The sequence below is a fragment of the Dipodomys merriami genome, unplaced genomic scaffold (assembly GCF_024711535.1).
Source record: "Dipodomys merriami isolate MVZ:Mamm:240054 unplaced genomic scaffold, mDipMer1.0.p SCAF_17, whole genome shotgun sequence".
NCBI lineage: Eukaryota > Metazoa > Chordata > Mammalia > Rodentia > Heteromyidae > Dipodomys > Dipodomys merriami.
The window spans coordinates 8,956,311-8,977,704 of NW_027203048.1; the positions used below are offsets into that span (position 1 = coordinate 8,956,311).

Consider the following 21,394-nt stretch of genomic DNA (forward strand, 5'->3'; position numbering starts at 1 on the left):
GGCAACATAATGAGTACATTTCTTATCAAGCATTGTAGCCTCCTCCTTTGTTTCCCCTTCCCATCCTCCCCCCCCCCCCCCGCCCCCTCCACCCATCCCACCCCATTGGGGTTTTTTTTAAATTGTGAAAATACCGTACAGAGGGATTACAATTACATGGGCAAGGTAGACATGCATAGTTTTATTATCTTCAATGTAACCCCTTGTCCTTGCCACCTTTACCTCTTCCTTGAATTTTATAGAGGTTATCATATCCTAACAGGTCTGTACTCCCATTCTTCACTTCTTTCAGAACTTTTCCACATATCGACTATATTTACCTTTCCCAAAACAATGTGATCGTAGTTGTCATTATTTCCCTTATGTAGATAACTCATTTGACTGTGTTGCATTTCAAATACAAATTCAGCTTTCTGACCTCATCTTTGTGTGCTGCTTATTCTCCCCTTATCTATAATTTCTATCTCCCAACTGGTAACTTTTTTTTTTCTTTTTGGTAGTACTGGGATTTGAACTCAAGGCTTCATGCTTGCTAGACAGGTACTTTGCCACTTGAGTCATGCCATCAGCTATTTTGCTTTAGGTTATTTTTCTGATTGAGTGTTGCTTTTTTGCCAAGAGATAGTCCCAGATTTGGGTCCTCCTTCCTATGGCTTTCTTAAATCTTGATCTTCCCAATCTCTTTCTCTTGAGTAGCTGAGGTTATAGGCATGAGCTTACTATGTCTGACCTACAACTGATATTCTTCTAATTCTCTTTACAATATACCCTGAAGATTCTCCAGACCTTTAAGCTGCCCTGAACATTCCAAAGCACTCCTACATGTCAGAAGCTCCATGTTTTGTCCCCTTTGATCTTGTCTCACTGCTTTGCTCCAACTACTGTGGCCCTTTATGCTTTTTTCACTCCTCTGATTTTGCCAGCATGTTCTACTTGGGATACTTCTCAATTCCTGTTACCTTCAGAGTGGCCTTTGCCTGATGCCTAGCTAAAGTGATCTAGTTCTTCAAAGACCTATCACATTTTCTTTGTCTTTGCCACAGGACTTTGCAGTGTCAGAAATGACATTTTAAAAAAATGTGTTTATTACTGTTTCCCCTTTAGAATGTAAATTTTTTTTTTTGGTAGGTCTTGAGGCTTGAACTCTGGCCCAGGGCGTTGTTCCTGAGTTCTTCAGCTCAAGGCAAGCACTCTACCACTTGAGCTACAGTACCACTTCCGGTTTTCTGGTGGACTAATTGGAGATAAGAGTCTCACAGACTTTCTTGGATTTTCTTGCCCTGGCTGGCTTTTAACTGTGTTCCTCAGATCTCAGCCTCCTGAGTAGGTAGGATTATAGGGTGAGCCACCACACTCAGCGAATGTAAACCTTTTGAGGATAGATCCCATTGTCTGTTTTATGCTTATATTCCCATTGTATGGAACACAGGCAGGCGAATTTAAATGCTTAGTAAATAACTGTTGGCTGAATGACTTTAGTTGGTTTCTGTGATTCCGTACCTCCCTTCTCACCTTAAGCATGTCTTCAGTAGAACAAATCTCCCTTCTCTATCTAAATTACTTCCCTCCTCCTTACCCCATTCTCTGTCACCCCCTACTTACCGGATAGAGATATATCACAAATGTTGATTGTATATTTATTTTCTTATTTTCTCTTGACCTCATTGAAGTTCTGAGTGGGCAGGCTTCTTATTTGACTGGGGGTGGGTTGGGGGGAGGTCTTTTTGGATGAAGGTAAACATAATTTAAACTATCAAGGTATTTTAGTTGCATAAATATTAATAGCTCTTTAAAGAAACCCAGGTTTGTTAAAATAGTGCTCTAGGCCTGGCACTGGTGGCTCACACCTGTAATCCTAGCTACGCAGGAGGCTGAGATCTGAGGATGGCAGTTCAAAGCCATTCTGGGCAGGAAAATCCGTAAGACTTATGTCCAATTAACCACTAGAAAACAAAGTAGAGCTGTAGCTCAAAGTAGTAGAGCCCTAGTCTTAAGCAAAAAAGCTCAAGGACAGTACCCAGGCCCTGAGTTTAATCCCTATGACCAACAACAACAACAAAAAACAACATGTAACTTTTATAAAATAATAAATAATTTCATTATATCACCCTCCATAACAAAACAAAACCCCCAAAAGTTTATGAAATGTGTGGCCTTTGTCTTGCAGAACAGATTGTTGTTGCCTCTGGCCTGTTCAGTGCCCAGACTAAAAATAACCAACATAACGGCAGCTAGAGTACACAGCTTCCCTGACCCCACATATGAGACTGACAATTAAGGAAACAAGCTATTTTAGTTCCAGGGGACATATCACTCCTATGACATGTCATAGGGAAAAGTAGTAGTTCACAGCATTCAGCTGTAGCTCTTATTTTATGTAAGGAAAATTCTGCCATTGGCTAATATAATTTTAGAAACCTGATCACAGTAAGTAGACTGGGAAGATACAATAACAGACAATAATTGAATGATTTTAGAAACAAGCTTTAAAGCCTATTTTGTGACAGAAAGGGAAGTTGTGAAAGTGTGAAATTGTTCTTTAGATATTTAACGTGTGTTTAGGGCCTATTAGTTTGAACCTATTAGATTTGATTAGATTTGGGCATATGTGTGTAGGCAGACTTAAAACCAATGTGTCCAGTATACAGCATGCAAGCAGCGGTGGTCCTGAGCTCAGGGTTACCAGATATTTAGAGGTAGTGAGGCAAGGACCCTGTTCTTTGGTTTAAAATAAGTTGGTCATTGCCTTAACAACTGATGGAGCTTGGCAAGATGAGAGTCCAGGCACATGACTCATAAGGATCATTTGAGATCAAGAAGATTCAAGATATGTTGTGGGCAGAGACCATTATGCTGAAAAAATAAATATGAAATCTACACGCTCGAAAATGGGCTATAGAACACTAAAAACAATCAGAAGGGTGTGGTCAGAAAAAGAGGGAAAATAGGTATAAGACACTTTGAGAGATGAAGGAGACAGCAGTCAAGGGACAGAGAGAGTAGTGTACCATGGATCAAAGCAAACTTACCCTGAACACAAACTAGTCATTGCCTTTCTTTTAGGAGGGGCCAATTTTAATTCATTATCTTTTATGTTGGTGTTTCATAACTCGTGGTATTGTAGTAGAAAACTCGCTAGATGCTATTGATGTAGGTTTAAATAAGTAACCATTTTGCAGTGTTTGCAGTTTCAGTGGAGAATTTAGACATGGATTTCACACTGAAATATGTATATAATTTGCTAATTGTGTGATGTGAATGAATGGGAACAAGGAAGTATGCGTATATAAGCTAGTAAGGGGGGTAGTATGCAGATTCAGATACTGTGGAAGATCTCTCCAAATAGTTAATGCTTGGAACGAAATCAAAATGAACATTTTCTTATACCTCTTACACTAAAGTTGTTAGACACTAATAGAAAACCTGGGTCCTATACACTCTATGTTTTAACTTGGTATGTTTCCAGCCTCCATTGTAAATAGAAGAGTTGGGGCCTCTCTAAGGGAGTAGGCTTGTTACCTTATACTGTTTTTTAAATTTTATTTATTTATTTTTTGTTGGTCGTGGGGCTTGAACTCTGGGCCTGGGCGCTGTCCCTCAGCTCTTCAGCTCAAGGCTAGCGCTCTACCACTTGAGCAACAGTGCCACTTCTGGTTTTCTGGTGGTTTATTGGAAATAAGAGTTTCATGGCCTTTCTTGCCTGGGCTGGCTTTGAACTGTGATCCTCAGATCTCAGCCTCCTGAGTAGCTAGGATTACAGGTGTGAGCCACCTGTGCCCGGCTGAAATAATCTTCACCTCTGCCTTCCGAGAAGCTGAGATTACAGATGTGAGCCACTATGCCCAGGTATCCTTTATTTATAGTTACTAAATATTTAAAATAAATAAAAGATAAACAGAACTGAAGAGCTAAGGGATAGCACCCAGGGCCTGAATTTAAGTTCCAGCACTGACAAGACAAACAAAAACAAACAGTGAGGAAAATAGAGGTATGCCTGCCTGCCTTGTGTGAAAAGGCCAAGTGAAGTCTGGTGCTTGCCTGGTGGCTCATGCCTATAATCTCAGCTACTCAGTAGACTGAGATCTGAGGTTGGCTGTTAAAAGCCAGCCTAGGCAGAAAGTCTGTGAAATCCTTATCTCTAATCACAGAAAAAGCTGGTAATTGAGCTGTGGCTCTAAGTGGTAGAGCTCTAGCCTTGAGCAAAAGAAGCACAGGGAGAGTGCCCAAACCCTGAGTTCAGGTCCCAATATTTAAATAAGCAAGCAAAGATGAAATTTGCAACTCATTTACTTAGTTTAACTTTCTTGGCAACCAAGATAGAATTACCTACAACAAATTACACTGTTATTTTCCTAAATTAGAGGGAAATCCAGATTATACTGAACAGAATAATTTTTCCATAAAGCTGCCTTTTTTTTTTGGCCAGTTCTGGGGCTTGAACTCAGTGTCTGAGCTCTGTCCCTGAGCCTTTTTGTGCTCAAAGCTAGGGCTCTATCACTTGAGCCACAGCACCACTTCTAGCTTTTTCAGAGTAGTTTATTGGAGATAAGAGTATCATAGACTTTTCCTGCCTGGGCTGGCTTTGAACTACAGTCCTTAGATCTCAGCCTCCTGCAGATTACAGGTGTGAGCCACCGGCACCCAGAAAATGATGGAGATAAAAATTGTTGTATACACATGTATGTGCCGTAAGCCATTTAAGGACCAAACCTAGGAGAATTGACAGCCTGCTCTCAGGCAATTTTTTTCATAAGTACTACATTAACTCCCAACTCTGCTTCTGGGTGCTTCCACGCAGAGATCCATATGTGTTTTCAACACAGTTCACAGAATGACTTAGCTTAAACCCAGATTAAGCCATTTCTTTGTTCCAATCCCTCTGATAAACTCCCTGTTTTATAGAAGAAGCTCAGTCCTTGCAGAGTCCTTGCTGACCCCACTATTATCAGTCTTCCCTGCTCCATTATTATCTCTCTGATGTCTTAAGGCCCTTCTCAGTGAGGCCTTTCTTCACCATCCTTGGACTTGCTTCCTCACACCCAGCATCAGCTCCTCTTTCTAATGGAGATAAATCATTGTGTAAAAACACTATATGGAAGCCAAAGCTGGAGCCCAGGTGCTCTGATGCAATCTCTAGCGTAAGTCTTCACAGGAAGTAGGCGCACTCCTGAGTGGGAAATTCCCCTACCTTGGTTCTTTAAGGAGGTGAGGTGTAGTGGGTAGAGAGTGGTGAAATAGATAGCATTATGTCTTGTAGGAAGCACTGAAAGATGGCCTTGACAAAGTTGCTCAGGATAACAATATTGCTATGGCAGTCTTTGATAATAGCTACCAGCAGATTCAGGAAAAGGTGCCCAAAATTATGGGGGCTGAAATATGATATAAATTCTCTAATGCTATGTAAACCCATAGAGTTGATTCTTGTTTTAGGTTGCCATTGAAAGTTGGTATTTATTTAAATCTGGCCGTATTTTTATTTTGGTTTATATTGGATTTTTAAAGCATAATTTACATGGCATGTAATTTATCCACTTAAAATGTGTAATCCTAGCTACTTAGGAAGCTGAAATCTAAGGATTGTGGTTCAAAGTCGGTCCAAGCAGGAAAGTCCATGAGACTCTTATCTCCAGTTAAACACCAAAAAAAGCCAAAAGTAGAGCTACATATAGCACGTGAAGTAGAATGCTAGCCTTGAGTCAAAGAAGCTAAGACAGTGAGTGCCCAGGCCCTGCATTCAAGTTCCAGGACTGGCACACACGCGCGCGTGCACACACATACAAATTGTACAAATCTATGTTTTTGTTTATTCACAAGGTTGTACAATTGTTACAGTTTTAGAACATTTTTATCCTCAAAAAGAAATTCCATACTTGTTATAACCCACCTTCTCAACCCCCTTTACTAAAGTAACTACTAATATACTTTTTGTTTCTATAGATTTTCCTATTCTGGACATTTTTCATGTAGAGTCATACAATATATGACTTTTGTGCCTTGATATTTTCACTTACTACAGTGTTGTGTTTATCAAAGGTTCATTTTGTTTTACATATATTAACATTTGATTCCTTTTTTTGGAGGGGTGCATTACACCTTGGTTTTTGCTCATTCCTTTTAATGACTAAATAATATTCCAGTGCATATGCTGTATTTTATATATTCATCAGTTGGTGGACATTTGAATTATTTGTTTTTGGCTATTGTGAATAATATTGTTGTTCATGTATAAATTTTTGTTTTAATATTTCTTTTCATTTCTCTTGGTTATACCTAGAAGTAGACTTTTTTTTTAATGTTTTGGAGAAAGGACAGAATGAGTTCATTTTATACTGCTACTAGTAATGTATGAAGATTCCAGTTTCTGTATATCTTCACCAACATGTGTGCCACTGTCTTTGATTTTGGCCATCTAGAGTAGAGGTGGGATCTCATTGTGGATTTGATTTTTATTTCATTTATGACTGAGTTTCTTCTTGTGTATTGGACGTTTGTTGAAAATGTCTATTTGACTCTGCTTATGTCTGTCTGTCTACCTATCTTTTTTTTTTTTGGTTGTGGGGCTTGAACTCTGGGCCTGGGCATTGTCCCTCAGCTCTTCAGCTTAAGGCTAGTGCTCTACCATTTGAGCCATTGCACCACTTCTGGTTTTCTGAGTGGTTTATTGGAGATAAGAGTCTCACAGAAGCCGGGCGCTGGTGGCTCACGCCTGTAATCCTAGCTACTCAGGAGTCTGAGATCTGAGGATCTCGGTTCAAAGCCAGCCCAGGCAGGAGAGACCGTGAGACTCCTATCTCCAATAAACCACCAGAAAACCGGAAGTGGCGCTGGCGCTGTAGCTCAAGTGGTAGAGCGCTCGCCTTGAGCTGAAGAGCTGAGGGACAGCGCCCAGGCCCAGAGTTCAAGCCCCACGACTGACAAAAAAAAAAAAAAAAAAAAAAAAAGAGAGTCTCACAGACTTTCCTGCCCGAGCTGGCTTTGAACCACGATCCCCAGATCTCAGCCTCTTGAGTAGCTAGGATTACAGGCGTGAGCCACCAGTGCCCAGCTTGTCTACCTACTATTTAAACTGGGGGCTTGAACTTAAGGCTTTCTTTGTGTGCTCCCTTGACTTGGCCACACCTCTACATCCTCATTTTGTGTGTGTGTGTGTGTGTGTGTGTGTGTGTGTGTGTGTGTGTGAGAGAGAGAGAGAGAGAGAGAGAGAGAGAGAGTGTGTGTGCCTGCGTGCATGTATGTGTGAACACCAGTACTGGAGCTTAAACTCAGGTCCTAGGCATTGTCTCTTAGCTTTTTGCTCAAGGCTGGTGTTGTACCACTGAAGCCACAGCTCTACTTTTGGCTTTTTGGTGGTAAATTAGAGTTAAGGGTCTCAAAGACTTTTCCAGTCTGGGCTAGCTTTGAACCATGATCCTCAGATCTCAGCCTTCTGAGCAGCCAAGATTACAGGAATGAGTCATCGGCATCCTTGCTTACTTTAAAATTTGACCATGTGACCTTTTGTTACTGAATTATAGATGTTCTTTCTGCATTATTTGCAAAATGTTTATTCTCTTCCATGAGTCTTCATATGCTCTACAAAAGAGGTGGTTAAGTAGCCAGGCACTCGTGGCTCACGCCTATAATCCTAGCTACTCAGGAGGCTGAGATCTGAGGATCAGGTTCAAAGCCAGCCCTGAGACTCTTATCTCCAATAAACCACTAGAATACTGGAAGTAGTACTGTGGCTCAAGCGTAGAGCACTTGCCTTGAGCTGTAGAGCTGAAGGAAAGCGCCCAAGCCCAGAGTTCAAGCCCCACAACCGACCCCCCCCCCCAAATAAAAAAAGGTGGTTAGGTGAATGGAAGTCTGTTTACAGACCCAGGGAATGCATTTGTAAACTACAATATCTGACAAAGGTCTGATATGTAAAAATTCTTGCCAGGCATGGGTGGCTGCTGCCTATAATCCTAGTTACTCTGGAGGCTATTATCTGAAAGTCAGTGTGGAAGCCAACTGGGGCAGGAAAATCCTAGTGAGTCTTATCTCCAGTTAAGCATCAAAAAAGCCAGAAGTAGAGCTGTGACTTAACTGATAGGGAAAGCTCAGGGACAGTATCTGGACCTTGAGTTCAAGCCCCAGGACTGACAAACAAAAAAAATTCTTAAAAGTTACAAAATGCAGTTAGAAAATGGGCCAGACATTTCATCAGAGCAGATAATAAATACATAGATGGCAACTAAGCACACATACACAAAAATGTTCAGCATTTTAACCATGAGGAAATGTAACTTAAATGGTGATGAGACACTGGCAAGCAGCCAAACAACTTGAAAAATGACAGCAATGGTGCTGGTGCAGCCCCAGGAGTCCCTCACACATTGCTGGTAAAGTCAGGTAGAGCAGCCACGAGGGGATGTTTGGCAGTTTCTTAGGGAGTTAAATTACATACTGTGTGACTCAGAAAGAATATTGTTAGGCATTTAGTCCAGATAAATGAAAACATGTCCATCCAGAAACCTGTACGTGAATGTTCATAGAACTTTATCTGTAACTCCCCAGAACTGGAAACAATGCAGTTTCCTTGGGTGAATGATTAAACAAATTGTGATGTGTTCATACCATATAGAATGCTACTCAGCAATTAAATGTGAGATTCATGTTACACACACCACCACAGATAGTCTCTCAAGAGTACTATGTTACAAAAAGTGCTCTTTGTACTGCATGGGTCCATTGGTATAACATTCTGAAAAACGATAAGCAGACACAAAAACATAAGTTGGCTAGTTTAGAAACTATGGGGTATGGAGGGTGATGTAGCAATTCTCTTTACCTTGTTTGTAGTCAAAGTGTACATGAGATAAATTGCAAAGAACTACGTATACACAAAGAAGTACATACATAGTTTAAAAAAAAAAAGAAAAAAAATCTGGCCAGCAGTGGTGGTACATACCTGTAATGCTAGTACTTGGGAGGCTGAATGAAGCAGGAAGCAGGAAGCCAGCAAAAGACAGTATATAATTACTGGAGCAAGATGTTAAACTAAGACTTGAAAGCATTAAACCTCATTGGGCATCGATGGCTCACTTATCTCTAAACCACTCAGAAAACCAGAAGTGGCGCTGTGGCTCAAGTGGTAGAGCACTTGCCTTGAGCTGAAGAGCTGAGGGATAGTGCCCAGACCCAGAGTTCCAGCCCCATGACTGACTCTCCCCCCCCCCCCCAAAAAAAAAAGTATGAAGAGTTTATGTGGTACTGAAGAATTAACCCAGGGCATTATACATGCTAGGGAAACACTCTACCACTAAGGCACATTCCTAGCCTTTTTTGTTTTTGTGCTAGTCCTGGGGCTTGAACTCAGGCCTGGGTGCTGCACTGAGCTTTTTTGCTCATTGCTAGTACTCTGCCACTTGAGACACAACTCTACTTCAGGCTTTTCTATGGCCTTATTTGGAAGTAAAAGTATCATAGACTTGCCTTCCCTGGGCTGGGTTTGAACCTTGACCTTCAGATTTCAACCTCCTAAGTAGCTAAGATTATAGGTGTGAGCTACTGGTGCCCAACAGAATTCTAAGGATTTTTATGGTGCTTATCTGTATTGATTAAATTTTGAGTTTTCTGTGTCACGTTTTAGTTTTTCTTTTCAGATTTTCATTCAATGTGGGTAGGATATTAGTTTATTCCAGCTAATGTGTATAGCCAGACATGTTGTACATGTCTGTAATCTCAGCACCCAGGAGGCTGATGTAGGAGATTTCATGAATTTGAGGCCAGCCTGGCCTACATAGGGAAACTTTCTCAAAACAGAGATAAATTAGTGTTTTGGGTTTTTTTTTTGTAGTAAATAGTGGTTTTTAATCTATTTTACTAAGGTATTCTGTTTTGTCTTTCCTATGGAATACAGAAATATAAAAATGCTTAATACAATTATTGGCTTTATTTCAGGGACACAGCAGGCCAGGAGCGATTTCATACCATCACAACCTCCTACTACAGAGGAGCAATGGGTATCATGCTAGTATATGACATCACCAATGGTAAAAGTTTTGAAAACATCAGCAAATGGCTTAGAAACATAGATGAGGTAAGACCTAGAAACTGAGTAAACACTTCCTTCCTCAACTTTTGACAGTCTGTCTAGAAACTCTATTCAAGACTATTATTACATTATCTAAAAACTATCCAGCTGTCTTTTACCATGGCCTCAAGAAAGGTGCTGACAGTGGTTTTTACAGTGCTTCTTGTTAAATGAATTATTTCTCACTGAATTTTTATTGAGTAACTAACTGGATAAAAATTACATCACTACTATAAAAATGATCAAGTTGTAGGAATGCAAAGTGCTTCTAGACATTTAAAAGATAACTACTAATAGAGTAAAAATTCTACCAAAAAAGTAGTTCTGTATTATTGCATGTGAAGAAGGTAAACTGTTTTATGTAAGATAAAGTTGTTTGTCAAAGTGTGTCTTCTGTGCCAAAAGCTTAAAGCTTTTTGTTGTAGTTATTCCTCGTACCTGTTGCTGCCTCTGCCCTACCATTTCACTTTGGCCAGTCCTTTAAAGCCTAGCTTTGACTGGGTACATGAGTAGTGTACCTAAGTATTAAATACTATGGGATCTTCAGGGAAAGGTGCTTTGGACCAGAGCTGTTAGGTAGCTGTAGACAAATCCTTAGGAAACTTGTTCTCCTGTTCATTCTGTAATACAACCAGGTACCCTTTTTGCTCCAGTTTTTATAATATAAGACTTAGGTTCTTGTTACTGTTTGTGCATCAAAACAACTCAATCCTGTGTTTGTATAACACACCTTGGTTTCTGAATGTTTTTTGTGGTAAAATTATTATTATTATTACTGGTTGGTCATGAGGCTTGGGCACTGTCCCTCAGCTCTACCGCTTGAGCCACAGCGCCACTTCCGCTTTTCTAGTAGTGTATTGGAGATAAGAGCCTCATGGACTTTCCTGCCTGGGCTGGCTTTGAACTGCGATCCTCAGATCTTAGCCTCCTGAGTAGCTAGGATTACAGGCGTAAGCCACCGGCACACAGCTGTGGTAAATTATTTAAAGTATTGAAAAACTCCTTTGGAGTAAGAGCCTCTGTCTTATTTAATGATGTACATCACTTCTATCTAAAATAGTAGTTTCATGGGGCTGGGAAGTTGGCTCAGTGGTAGAGCGCTTGCTTGCCTTGCATGCCTGAGGCCCTGAGTTCGATTCTTCAGCACCACATAAGCAAAAAGAAAAAAGCCGGAAGTGGTGCTGTGGCTCAAGTGGTAGAGCACTAGTCTTGAGCTGAAGAGCTGAGGGACAGCACCCAGGTCCAGAGTTCAGGCCCCACAAACGGACATACATACATAAATACATACATACATACATACATACATACATACATACATACATACATAAATAAATAAATAAATAAATAAATAGTCTCAGGAAGAATATTTGGCATTGAGAAAGTTATTTTTGTTACACTTGGGCAAAAAGGAATCAAATGGGTAGAAGTGAAGGTTGCTGCTGCATACCCTACAAGGAACATTGTCCTTCAGTTACCTGGCCTGAAATGTCAGTAATGTAACTGAGAAATCTTGTCATCTAAACTCATCTCCCTATATAGTACCTTCAGTAATTCTCCACAGTCTGGAGAATTTTTCCAAACTTCTACATAAGCATACCTCTTTTTGAATGTCTCTGTTATATACCTTTAAACTTGGTATGATTTTACCTGGTCTGGTTGTAAACACAAGTTCCATGTATCAAAGTGAAAAAGAGGTGTGTGTATGATGATATAAGAAAATGTAGGGGGCTAGGAATGTGGCTCAGTGGTAAAGTGCTTATCTAGCATGCATGAAGCACTGGGTTCAATTCCTCAGTACCACATAAACATAAAAAGCCAGAAGTGGTACTGTGGCTCAAGTGGTAGAATGCTAGCCTTGAGCAAAAGAAGCTCAGGGACAGTGCCTAGGCCCTGAGTTCAAGCTCCATGGTCAAAAAAAAAAAAAAAAAAAAGTAATAGAGTGCCTGCCTAGCATGCATGAAGCCCTGGGTTTGGTTCCTCAGTACCACATAAACAGAAAAAGCAGGAAAAGTGGAGCTGTAACTCAAGTGGTAAAGCACTACCCTTGAACACAGAGAGGCTCAGGGACAGTGCCCAGAATATGAGCTTAAGTCCCAGGACCAGCCAACAGCAACAACAAACAAACACACAAACAAAAAATGAAAATGTGGGCTGGGAAGGTAGCTCAGTGGTAGAGCGCTTGCCTTGCATGCATGAGGCCCTGGGTTCGATTCCTCAGCACCACATAAGCAAAAAGAAAAAAGCCAGAAGTGGTGCTGTGGCTCAAGTGGTAGAGCGCTCGCCTTGAGCTGAAGAGCTGAGGGACAGCGCCCAGGCCCAGAGTTCAGGCCCCACGACTGGACCCAAAAAAGAAAAGAAAAGAAAAGAAAAAGAAAATGTATGGGGCTGGGAAGGTGGCTCAGTGCCCAGACCCAGAGTTCAGGCCTCATGACCAGCAAAAAAAATGAAAATGTATGAGAGAAGCTCTGTGAGCCTGAATGCTGGATTTGCAGCAGAGCCTACTTAACCCTCCTCATGCCTGATCTTTTTTGTTGGGACTCTCCTGTGATCCTAGCTATAACCATTTATTTAATCATTTTAACCTTAAAAAAAAAGGTTTTTTAAGGTTTTAACTTTTTTATTTTAAATTTTATTATAAAGGTGATGTACAGAGGGTTTACAGTTACATAAGTCAAGTAATGAGTACATTTCTTTTTGAACAGTATCATCTCCTCCCTCATTTTCTCCCAGTTTTCCCCTCTTGACCCTTTCCCTTAAAAAAGTTTTAAACTGGATTCCAGTGGCTCATACCTGTAATTCTAGCTGAAATCTGAAGGTCATGGTTTGAAGCCAGCCTAGGCAGGAAAGTCTATTTGATTCTTAACCTCCAATTAACCACCAAAAAGTTGGGAGTCATGGCTCAGGTGGTAGAATACCAACCTTGAGCAAAAAAGTTCAGGGACTGTACTCATACCCTGACCTCAAACTCCAGGACTGGCATTTAAAAAAAAAAGTACTGTTTTGTTTTGTGGTAGTACATGCTAGTAATCTTAGCACTAAAAGGTGAGGTGGGAGACTTAGACATTTGAAGCCAGGCTAGGCTATTTTGTAAGTTCCAGGTCTGCCTGGGATATATATAGCAAGATCCTGTCTCCAGAGGTTGGGGCTGGTGGGGAGTTTTGGGTTTGTTTTCCCGAAATACCGTCTCAGCTGTGTTTCAGGTATTTCCCCCTCCTTAATCTTGCCACATAGCTCTTTAGTGCTTATAAAGGAGAATGATTAAGAAGGAAGAAACTAGAAACCAAGAAGAAGATACTAAGGAAGTTTCCTGGACTGATAGGGAATGTGTTATTGCTTAACTCAGAAATGTGTCCATGCTGGGTATTAGAATGCTTGTCATATCTGTTTGAAAACCTTGTTGACATTTTGAATAGCTTTTCTGATATGGTAGAGGTGTAACGAGGAAAGGTACTTTACCATTTGAGGAACACCCATCCTTTTTTTGTTGTTGTTGGTCATGGGCCTTGAACTCTTGAGCTCTTCAGCTCAAGGCCAGAGCTCTGGCACTTGAGTCACTGAGCCACTTCCAGTTTTCTGAGTGGTTTATTGGAGATAAGACTCTTATGTACTTTCCTGCCTGGGCTGGCTTTGAATTGTGATACTCAGATCTCAGCCTCCTGAGTAGCTAGGATTACAGGCATGAGCCACCAGTGCCTGCACACCCATCCCTTTTATGCTTTAGTTATTTTTTTTTTTTTTTTTAGTCCGGTCGTGGGGCCTTGAACTCTGGGCCTGGGCGCTGTCCCTGAGCTCTTCAGCTCAAGGCTAGCGCTCTACCACTTGAGCCACAGCGCCACTTCTGGCTTTTTCTTTTTGCTTACGTGGTGCTGAGGAATCGAACCCAGGGCCTTGAGCATGCAAGGCAAGCGCTCTACCACTGAGCCACCTTCCCAGCCCCTATTTTTTTAGGTTAGTTATTTTTAGATTAGGTTAGTTATTGTTCAGGATCAGCTTCAGAACATGATCTTCTTCTATTTATGCCTCCCTTATACCTGAGATGACAGGCATGCATTGATATGTACAGCTTATTTGTTGAGATGGGTCTACCTAACCTTTTGTTTTGTTGGTTGTGGGGCTTGAACTCTCGGCCTGGGTGCTGTCCCTCAGCTCTTCAGCTCATGGCCAGCACTCTACCACTTGAGCCACAATGCCATTTCTGGTTTTCTGGTGGTTAATTGGAGATAAGAGTCTCATAGACTTTCTTGCCCAGGCTGGCTTTGAATCATGATCCTCAGATCTCAGCCTCCTGAGTAGCTAGGATTACAGGTATGAGCCACCAATGCCGGCTAGCCTAACCTTTCGTGTGGGCGGGTCTCAAACTGTAATCTTCCTGAATAACTAAGATTATAGCCATGAGCCACTGAATCTGGCCTATGCTCAGTTTTTTTTTTTTTTTTTTTGGTTCTGGTCGTGGGGCCTGAACTCTGGGCCTGGGCGCTGTCCCTCAGCTCTTCAGCTCAAGGCTAGCACTCTACCACTTGAGCCACAGCGCCACTTCCGGCTTTTTTCTTTTTGCTTATGTGGTGCTGAGGAATCGAACCCAGGGCCTGAGGCATGCAAGGCAAGCGCTCTACCACTGAGCCACCTTCCCAGCCCCCTATGCTCAGTTTTTAATTGAAAGTTTTTTGTATTGTTGTTGTATTTTAGGAGTTCATTAAATATTCTGGATATTAATCCCTTATCAAATATATGAAATATATTTTCTCCTATTTTGTGAGTTGCCTTTTTGCTCTCTTGAAGGCATACTGTGCAAAAGAGTGTATTAGTTTGCTGCATACATTTGTTATATAGGGCATTTCATTGTGATACTTCCCTGCATGTTTATAATGTATTCCGATCAGCTTCACCCCTCTATCACTCTCCTATTGCATAAAAGCTTTAAATTTTGATGAGGTGTAATTAATTTTTGGTGTCAGTCCTGGAGCTTGAACTCAGGACCTGGGTGCTTTCCCTAGGTGTTCTTGCTCAGTGCTTGTGCTGTACCACTTGAACCACAGCTTCGCTTCCAGCTTTTTTTTTTTTTTTCCTCAGTGGTTATTTGGAGATAAGAATGTCACAGACTCGGCCGGATGCCAGTGGCTCACGCCTGTAATCCTAGCTACTCAGGAGGCTGAGATCTGAGGATCATGATTCAAAGCCAGCCTGGGCAGGAAAGTCCGTGAGACTCGTATCTCCAATAAACCACTAGAAAACCGGAAGTGACGCTGTGGCTGAAGTGGTAGAGCGCTCGCCTTGAGCTGAAGAGCTGAGGGGACAGCGTCCAAGCCCAGAGTTCAAGCCCCACTACTGACAAAAAAAAAAAAAGAATGTTACAGACTCTTCTGCCGTGGCTGGCTTCGAACCACAATCCTCATATCTTAGCCTCCTGAGTAGGTCGGATTACAGGCATAAGCCACCAGTGCCCCGTGTAATTTATCTTTTATTGCCTTTACTTTTGGTATTATATCCAGGAACTCATTGCCAGAGCAGTGTAATGAAGCTTTTTCTATCCATTTCCTTCTAAACAGACCTATAATTTTGTGCCATTTAGGTTTGTGGTCCCTTTTTTGTGTATGACAGTACTGAGGCTTAAACTTGAGGCCTGAGTGCTGTCCCTGAGCTTTTGTGCTCAAGGCTAGGACTCTGCCACTTGAACCACATCTCCATTTCTGGCTTTTTGTTGGTTAATTGGAGATAAGAGTCTTACAGAATTTCCTGTGTGGGCTGGCTTCAAATCATTACCCTCAGATTTCAGCCTCCTAGGATTGCAGGCATGAGACTCCGGTGTCTGGCTGTGATCCCTTTTTTTGTTAATTTTGTGTTTTTCTTTCTTTTTTTTTTTAAGATGACTTTGGCTATTTGGTATTCATGTGGAAGCCAGGCACCAGTGGCTCATGGGTATAATCCTAGCTACTCAGGAAACTGAGATCTGAAGATCACTGTTCAAAGCCAGCCCGGGCAGGAAAGTCTGTGAGACTTATCTCCAATAAACCACCAGAAAACTGGAAGTAGTGCTATGGCTCAAGTGGTAGAGCGCTCGCCTTGAGCTGAAGAGCTGAGGGGCAATGCCCAGGCCCTGAGTTCAAGCCCCATGACTATCCAAAAAAAGAAAAAGAAATTAATGTGGATTTTAGGTGGTCTCTCTATAGTATTTCAGCATAGGTCTCTGTAGTTTGCAAAAAAATAGCATTTAGATTTTGATAGGTAGACATTTGTTTTTATTTTTCTGAATGAGAGCTTATAATCTAGCACTATATTTGAGATTTTTAAGGATTCTATATAATTTTTCAGTTAATGTTTTTATACCTTAGTAAGTATTATAAAATTCAGAATCATCATCTAGCCTGGGTTTAGATTATGTATAAAAATTTCTAAGTCTTAGATGCTTCACCTGTACTTTCTCTTGAAGAGAATAAATCTAGGAAGTAGACAGCCTCTTCTAGAGGATAATATTCCATGAGGATACATCAGTTTTTTTTTTAAAGCAAGAAGCGATTGCTTTAAAACATTTGAGTTATGCAAATGAAACAAAATCAAGAAAAATATTCAGAGAATATTGACCTACAATTCAGAGCAGTGTGTAGAAATACAATTTTCTTCTATTTTAGCATGCCAATGAAGATGTGGAAAGAATGTTACTAGGAAACAAGTGTGACATGGATGATAAAAGAGTTGTTCCTAAAGGAAAAGGAGAACAGGTAAAAATGTTTGAAATTGATGTACTGAACGTAATAGTAATATTTGATTATTTTGATAGTTTTGTAGCATTTGAGTAAATACTTTTTCAATGCATATCCAACAGGTATGGGGAAAGAAAGCTGTTGTAGGAATTGTTTTTGTTTTTAGTTTTCTTCAGGATATAAGGAGTGAAAAATATAAATCATTGATTCTGAGCTTTTTTAACAGTATTTTAATGAAATGTATTAAATGAGTATGATTTCCAAAGCTTAACAATCAGAAAGAAGCCTGTGACAAACAGAAATTAAGTCAGTCACAGTGAGCTTCTCACCTTTTTTCCCCAGACGAAATACCTGCTTTAGAATTTCTGAAATAAACTCTTGGGGTAAGGAGAGGATTATTTATGATAATTTCTGTCTTCTTTGTTTTATATTCTAGTTGAGACCACTCACTGCCTTTAGAATGAAAATGACGATTTCCCCTAATATGTTACAGTCATTATTTGATTACCCACACTTGGGTTTATAATGTTATTTGCTTCTATTTTAGATTGCAAGGGAGCATGGCATTAGATTTTTTGAGACTAGTGCAAAAGCGAATATAAACATTGAAAAGGCTTTTCTCACATTAGCTGAAGATATTCTTCGAAAGGTAAGTTCCTGTTTTAGTCTCTTGAAAGCTGTCACATTTGTATATTTTATCTCTCCTTAAATACTAAATTTACATGCAAAATTTGTGTTTGGGTGGCAGCATTCCTGAAAGGTTAACCATTTGTAATGGATAATCTAATCCTTCACTTGGAATTAAGAATTTATAGCCTAGCAAGAAACCATCCAGCAGCTGGAGGGATATAGTCAGGGGGAATGGTTGGCATTCTCCCGCAGTCACTCTCAAGTCCCAGTTCCATGGTCCTGTCTCACTTGCCTATCTACTTACTTACCTTTCCTCCCTCCCTCCCTCCCTCCCATCCTTCTCCCCCCCCCCCCATCCCTCTTTTGCTGGGAATCAAACCTACAGTTTTCTAGGCAAATACTCTACTACTGAAATACACCCCCTTGCTTTTTAATCTGCCTTTTCATTCTTGGGCTTATTTCTTTTCCAACAGATAATTTAAGGTAAGAAGTAAATCTCCTTTTTAAGAAGCAATCTGTGCTCACCGGAGAATCTATGTTTTTCCATACAGTTGCTTCTCAGGGTGATAAAGGTCCTACATAGATAGTGTACTGAATAAATATACTCACAGGTTTTATTTAGCCAGTCATTTCAAAATTATTGTGATGTGAAAAAATAAATGCTGAAAATGTAATATTAGGGAACATTTTTTTGATTTGCTTTGTTTATTTTTTTGTTTTTTTTTTGTTTTTGTTTTTGGCTAGTCTTAGGGCTTGAACTCAGGGCCTGGGCACACTGTTCCTGGGCTTCTTTTGCTCAAGGCTAGCACCAGAAAACTGGAAATGGCTCAAAGTAGTAGAGCGCTAGCCTTGAGCAGGAAAGCTCAGGGACAGCGCCTAGTCCCTAGAGCCCTATAACTGATAAAAATAGTACAGAAACAGGAGGTGTGACTCAGTGGTAAGAACATCTGCCCAGCAAGCATGAGGCCCTAAATTCAAACCCCCAATATTAACCCACATCAAAAAAGTGTTAATATAAAATGATCTTTTGTTGTGGCTAAACATATATTCACATAAAGTTACCATTTTAATCACTTTAAAGTTGTTGAAGTTAGAGCCAGGTGCTGGTGCTCACGCCTGTAATCCTAGCTACTCAGGAGACTGAGATCTGAGGATTGCAGTTCAAAGCCAGTCCGGGCAAGAAAGTCTGTAAGACTCTTATCTCCAATAAACCACCAGAAAACCAGAAGTGGCTCTGTGGCTCAAGTGATAGAGTGCTCGCCTTGAGCTGAAGAGGTGAGGGACAGTAACCAGGCCGAGTTCAAGCCCCACGACCGACCAAAATAAATAAATAGTTGTTGAAGTGCAACCATTATCAGTATCTGACACCAGAATATTTCATCATCCTTAAATGAAATCCAATACTTATTAAGTGGTCATTCTCTATTCTTCCCTCCCTAGAAAGCCTCTGTCAACCACTAATTAATCTTTTTCTATGGTTTGCCTGTGCTGGATATTTAATATAAATTAATTCATACCATATTAAAAAAGTATTACTATTAGTATTGTTACTATTTGAGGACTGAGTATATAGCTCAGAGGTATACTATTTGCCTAGCATACACAAGGCCTTAGCTTCAATCCCCTATGTCCTCTCCCACACACAAAAAAATGGGCCTTGGCATAGGTAATGCCCTTCTGTAATCTCAGTTCTTCAGAGATCAAGGCAGGACCATAGTGCAGAGCCAGCCTGGGCTATATAGAAAGACAATAGCTCAAAAAAAGAAAAAAAAAATTGGTTGCCAGGCAGGCACGGTGGAACATGCCTGGGTGTGACATAGCAAGTTTGGGGCCAAGGATATACCTCAGCGGAAGAGTGAGTGCCTACCGCATGTGAGGCCCTGGTTCAGTCCCCAGCACTACTAAGAAACTTGGTTTTCCAGAGAATGGAGGAGAGCAATTAAATAGATATAAGGGATATTTATAGTATATTGAGGGAGACAAATCCTGCTAGCACTTATTTGAAGCCGCCTCAGCAACGGAGTAAGTTTGAGGTCAACTTGGGATATACAAGGAGATTCTACTCTTGTCTCACAAAAAGGCAAGTGAAGATCTATAGATATACATACATATACACACATTTATATTTGTCTAGTAAAGCACATTTAATTATAACATTACCAGTACAGGAAGATCTGCCTTGGGCTGCTAATGAGGTCATACACCACAGGATTTGGAGTTCCTATTATGGTTCACTGGCTAGATAATCTACCCAATAGTGATCAAGTTTTTAAAAATTAGAACAAGGCCTGGTGCAGTGGGTTATGCTTGTAATCCCTACCTAGTCCAGAGGCAGAGATTATGAGGATCATGGTTTGAGCCAACCTTGGCAAAAGTTATTGAGATCCACCGGTCTCAATAAGCTGGATGTGGTGGTTCAAGTCTATGGTCCCAGATATATGGGTCATGTTAAACACCCCTCCTAAAAATTAACTTTAAGAAGTAAAAGGACTGAGCATGCACACGTTCAAATGAGAATGCCTCCCAGGCAAGCATGAAACCTTGAGTTCAAACTGCACTGCTGCCGCCAAGAAAACAACGCAGCTGCCAAACATACCTGTGGATCTTCACATTTGCTTACATTTAACACATAAAGATCTGGAAGATAGAATTGTAAACAGCAAGTACTCAATGTAGCAAGGGCGAGGGCTGTACAACAGTCACATAAAAAAAGCTTGTCAGTTTTGGACAGCATTGTTTTGAAATCCTACTCCCAAGTGCTAGTTTGTGGGGCTGGAAGTACAGCTCTATGGTAGAACACTTGTAAGCACCAAGGCCCTGAAGAAAAGAAAAATCAACAGAAAACCTGTGTGAGCAGTGAAAAAGAGGTATGCTCAATTAAATGAAGAGAATGAAAGAAAAAAAAAACTGTGCTTTTCTTAATGATGTAGGTACTTTATATTTCAGAGATTAAAGGGTCAAGAAGGTACTTGGGCTTAAACTCAGGCTTGGGTGCTACTTTACCTTTTTACTCAAGGCTGGTGCTCTACCACTTGAGCTCCTGGCTTTTTGGTGCTAATTGGAGATAAGAGCCTCACAGACTTTCCTTCCTGGGCTGGCTTTGAACTATGATCCTCAGATCTCAACTTTCTAAGTAGCTAGGATTACAGACGTGATCCAGGGATGCCTGGCTCATGAAGAAAATTTATTCTAGTTTTTAAAGTCCAGGTAGAAGATCAGGCAATTATAACAAGTGACAGAAGCACCTTTGTTTTTTGGTATTCTCTGGTTTCCAAGTTTTTTTTGGGTTTATATTGTATCTTTTGATCTTTTACCAGTCTTGGCATTTTTTTTTAAATAGTGCTATTTGTAGTCATTATATAATTTGAACCTAATTGAGGTAGAGCCTCTCTAGTATCATATAACGTCTGAGTGGACCAGTGAGTTTAGAGTTCTCCTAGGTAGATAGGCTCACGTATTAGGTAATGTTTTATTATTTTTTGTACATATCCTTTGATTCAATATGAATTTTTAAAATATCAATTGTAAATTTGCTTTGCTCTAGAATTAACTTAAACCAGGCACTAGTGAGTGTCTCATATCTACACAGAAAGCTAAGTTCTGAGGATCAAGATTTGGAGCCATCCTGGGCAGACAAGTGCAAGAGACTCTTACTTCCCCTAAGCCAGCAAAAAGCTGCAACTGGAGGCATGGCTCAAGTGGTAGAACACCAGTCACAAACAGTAAATAAACCCCAAGTGATAGCAGAAGGCCAAGTTAAAGCCCGATTACTGACACTAAAAATAAATTAAGGGCCTGGTGCTGGTGGCTCACGCCTGTAATCCTAGCTACTCAGGAGACTGAGATTGAGATCTCAGGATCACGGTTCAAAGCCAGCCCAGGCAGGAAAGACCATGAGACTCCTATCTCCAATAAACAACCAGAAAACCGGAAGTGGCGCTGTAGCTCAAGTGGTTAGAGTGCTTGTCTTGAGCTGAAGAGCTGAGGGACAGCGCCCAGGCCCAGAGTT

General features: G+C 40.7%; 1 protein-coding gene across 1 annotated transcript in view; it reads left to right on the forward strand.

Annotated features, from left to right (window-relative positions):
• Positions 1 to 21,394, forward strand: part of Rab10 (RAB10, member RAS oncogene family) — a 73,143-nt gene that overhangs the window by 47,291 nt on the left and 4,458 nt on the right. The window contains exons 3-5 of the mRNA XM_070025166.1: positions 9,925 to 10,063; positions 16,684 to 16,773; positions 17,303 to 17,404. Coding sequence (XP_069881267.1) covers positions 9,925 to 10,063; positions 16,684 to 16,773; positions 17,303 to 17,404 — 331 coding nt within the window. The remainder of the gene's footprint in view (positions 1 to 9,924; positions 10,064 to 16,683; positions 16,774 to 17,302; positions 17,405 to 21,394) is intronic.